At 44.9% G+C, this 2,900-nt stretch overlaps 1 protein-coding gene across 1 annotated transcript; it reads right to left on the bottom strand.

Annotated features, from left to right (window-relative positions):
* Window positions 1-230: 230 nt before the first annotated feature.
* Window positions 231-1,021, bottom strand: LOC104460128 (gap junction beta-2 protein-like). The gene has a single exon (XM_010074739.1). It carries the CDS (start codon window positions 996-998, stop codon window positions 321-323), a length of 678 nt encoding a protein of 225 aa, XP_010073041.1. The 5' UTR covers window positions 999-1,021; the 3' UTR covers window positions 231-320.
* Window positions 1,022-2,900: the final 1,879 nt, after the last annotated feature.

Consider the following 2,900-nt stretch of genomic DNA (forward strand, 5'->3'; position numbering starts at 1 on the left):
GAGCCCTCTCTGGGCCTTTCCATTACCACTTTTTGAAAAGTGACTCTGTCCCAACAACAGGATCCCAGCAGTAGGCATAGTTGGAAAAGATGCTGCCAGAAGGCTGCTCCCTCTATTTGTGGATGTAAGAATACTGAATTAGCTCATGATCTTTAAAACCTGACACAGTAGCAGCTTCCCAGGGAGGCTATAATTTCTAAATCATTAATAACCTTTCATTTTTATCATTTTCCTTGAGTATGAAAATATTGCTGCATGTTTTCTGACACCTAAGAAAGTTTGAGGGAAATCGGGAGCTAGGAAATCCTGAAACTGGGGAATTATTTTAAAACTGTTGTTTTTCTGGATTCTTTCATGCAAATTTTTAACACTAGGTAACACAACTCAGCCAGATTCAACATCATGCAGATCCCAGACACAGCAAGCATGAAAATAGTAAATGTGGTTTTCTCAGTGGGCCGAGACACAAAACAGTCCACTACGTTGGGGCAGGGCCATGCGCTGCACTTCACCAGCCGAGGCATCTGGTACCCATCGTACATGTAATAGAACACGTACATGAAGACCGCTTCAAAGATGATCCTGAAGAAGATGCTGCTTGTGTACGTCCACCACAGGGGGCCCCGAATGTGAATCTTTACATTTTTCAGCTCTTCAATATCAATTTTCTCACCGTTCCTGAACCGCCTTTTCTTCTCATGCCTGGTGTAAGCTACGTGCATGGCCACCAGCAGCGCAGGTGTAGAAACAAAGATCAGCTGCAGGGCCCAGAGTCTGATGTGAGAGATGGGGAAAAAGTGATCATAGCAAACATTTCTGCACCCAGGTTGAAGTGTGTTGCAGACAAAATCTGCTTGTTCATCTCCCCAGACTCTCTCTGCGGCCACAACCAGGATCATGATACGGAAGATGAACAGGACAGTGAGCCATACCTTCCCAATGCTGGTTGAGTGTTTATTTACGCCTCCTAAAACAGCTTGCAGAGTTCCCCAGTCCATCTTCTTTTCTGTGTCCTTTTACCTGCAGGATGACATAATACACCAAATGGTCGGTTTTCAAAGGGTAAAGAATCAGCTCTAGACCTTCTATGAATGAGAGGACTTCCTAGCACTCACTCAAGAGTCATAGGCAAATGCAAGTCATTTTCATAATGTCACCCATATGTTTATTAATTCAAACAGCTTATTAAACTCCCTCTTCCCAGCTATTTATAACAAGATAAGCATACCTTGATACATTTCTCAACAAGGCTTTGGCCAGGAAGTAAGTTACATCTTCATATACATTTCTTTCATGCATCCTCTATGCCCTCCTTTCCTTTCCTGAGATTTCCCTTTCCGTGTTGACTCTCATCAGTGTTTTGTTTCCCAGGGTATTTCCCAAAGCAACAGAAATTACTATCACTGCACAAGTTAAGGCCACATCCAGATAAAGTAGAGACTTCTCCAGTAGTTTTCATAGCATTTCTTTGCCAATGCCACAGCCCTAGAAGGCTCAGCTGGTGTTTTGTCTCCAAGGTAAGTACTACCTAGCCTTCTTCAGCAGAAGCCCTCACTCCTCCCAGTCACCTCCAGTAGGCCTCCAAGGCTTTCTGCTGTAACTCAGACATGTCCCTTTCTCAGCAGGCCTTTCATCGCAGAAGTAAAGCATTTGATTTTGCTAATGCTGCTGAGAAGCCTAAGGCCAGCTCTGTCAGGGCTGCATAAACGTATAGCACAAACCAACAGGCAAAGGAAGATACTGCAGAGCCTGCCCTTCCACATTCATTGCTATCTCATCCAAAAAGGAGACAAGCAGTGCCATAGAGTTGGAAGGAAGAAGACCTCAGCTTAAGAGTTTATGTTGATTTTTCTAGATGCTATCACATCCCCAGCAGAATAAACAGGATGCCAAATTTCAGGGAAGCTCCATTTCAGCTTTCCTCCTTTCGTCCTACACTTGAAAATCCACACTCTTTGCCCCTTTGAAAGTTAAAGGTAAGTTTTGCTTCAGTCAGAATTCAGTTTCAGGGCTCAGCTTTCACTGATCACAGCCATTTGGAAACTATCACTGCAGACAAAACACTTTGAAACCAGAGCTGGGAACTTGCATAGCTGGTCCATCATCTTTCAAGGCTCAACTTTGTTGTGTGGGAGAGCCACACTGGCCATGGATAAGAGCTCCATCTCCTCTTGGAGCAGGCTGCGCGCTGTGGGGAGAGAACGGTACCTCGCAACACCACACTGGTCGAAGTTTTCAAAATCGCTCATTCTTACATAACAGAGAAAAAGAAAAGGAACTTCTCTACCCTGGTGTAGTTACAACACACCTAAAGGACTAACGTGCCCCAACACACACCCTTGGTACAAGGGCCCAGCTTGTAGAGACAAGCCTTGAGGCAAGAGGGAGAGGTCAGATTTACTGTGATGAGAAGTGCAATTGGGTAAGAAAAAAAAAAAAAAGCTTTGAGAAGATGGCTGGAATTCCTTAGACTTCTCATGTTTTGTCTCTGCTGAGACTGAGAGCATTTTATGCAACTTTTTACACTGACCTAAACTCTAGGCTACGATCAGATACCTGCATCTTTCTATTAAGAATTTCCTGATGTTCATTGCATAGTCATTAAAATAAAGTCAATGCAACCTTCCCAAGTCCCAATCAGGACTGATGGTAAGTATGGGAGGTGTATATCCCAGCGGGATGCACAGCCCGGGCTGCAAGCGGGTCTCACCCTGCAGTTCTGAGCCAGAGCTCCAAGGCTGGGGGCAAAAACCCAACATTTCTCCCCACGCATCTGCCACTGCTGAAAAACACTGAAACTCGCTGGGGGACCGAGTGAACCTACTGGGACGTTCACCCTGCCAACCAGGACATCATTTACTGGAAACCACTCGAAAACCCCACTTCGTGGTTACAAGATC

The sequence above is a fragment of the Pterocles gutturalis genome, unplaced genomic scaffold (genome assembly GCF_000699245.1).
Source record: "Pterocles gutturalis isolate BGI_N339 unplaced genomic scaffold, ASM69924v1 Scaffold33426, whole genome shotgun sequence".
In the NCBI taxonomy this organism is placed as follows: domain Eukaryota; kingdom Metazoa; phylum Chordata; class Aves; order Pterocliformes; family Pteroclidae; genus Pterocles; species Pterocles gutturalis.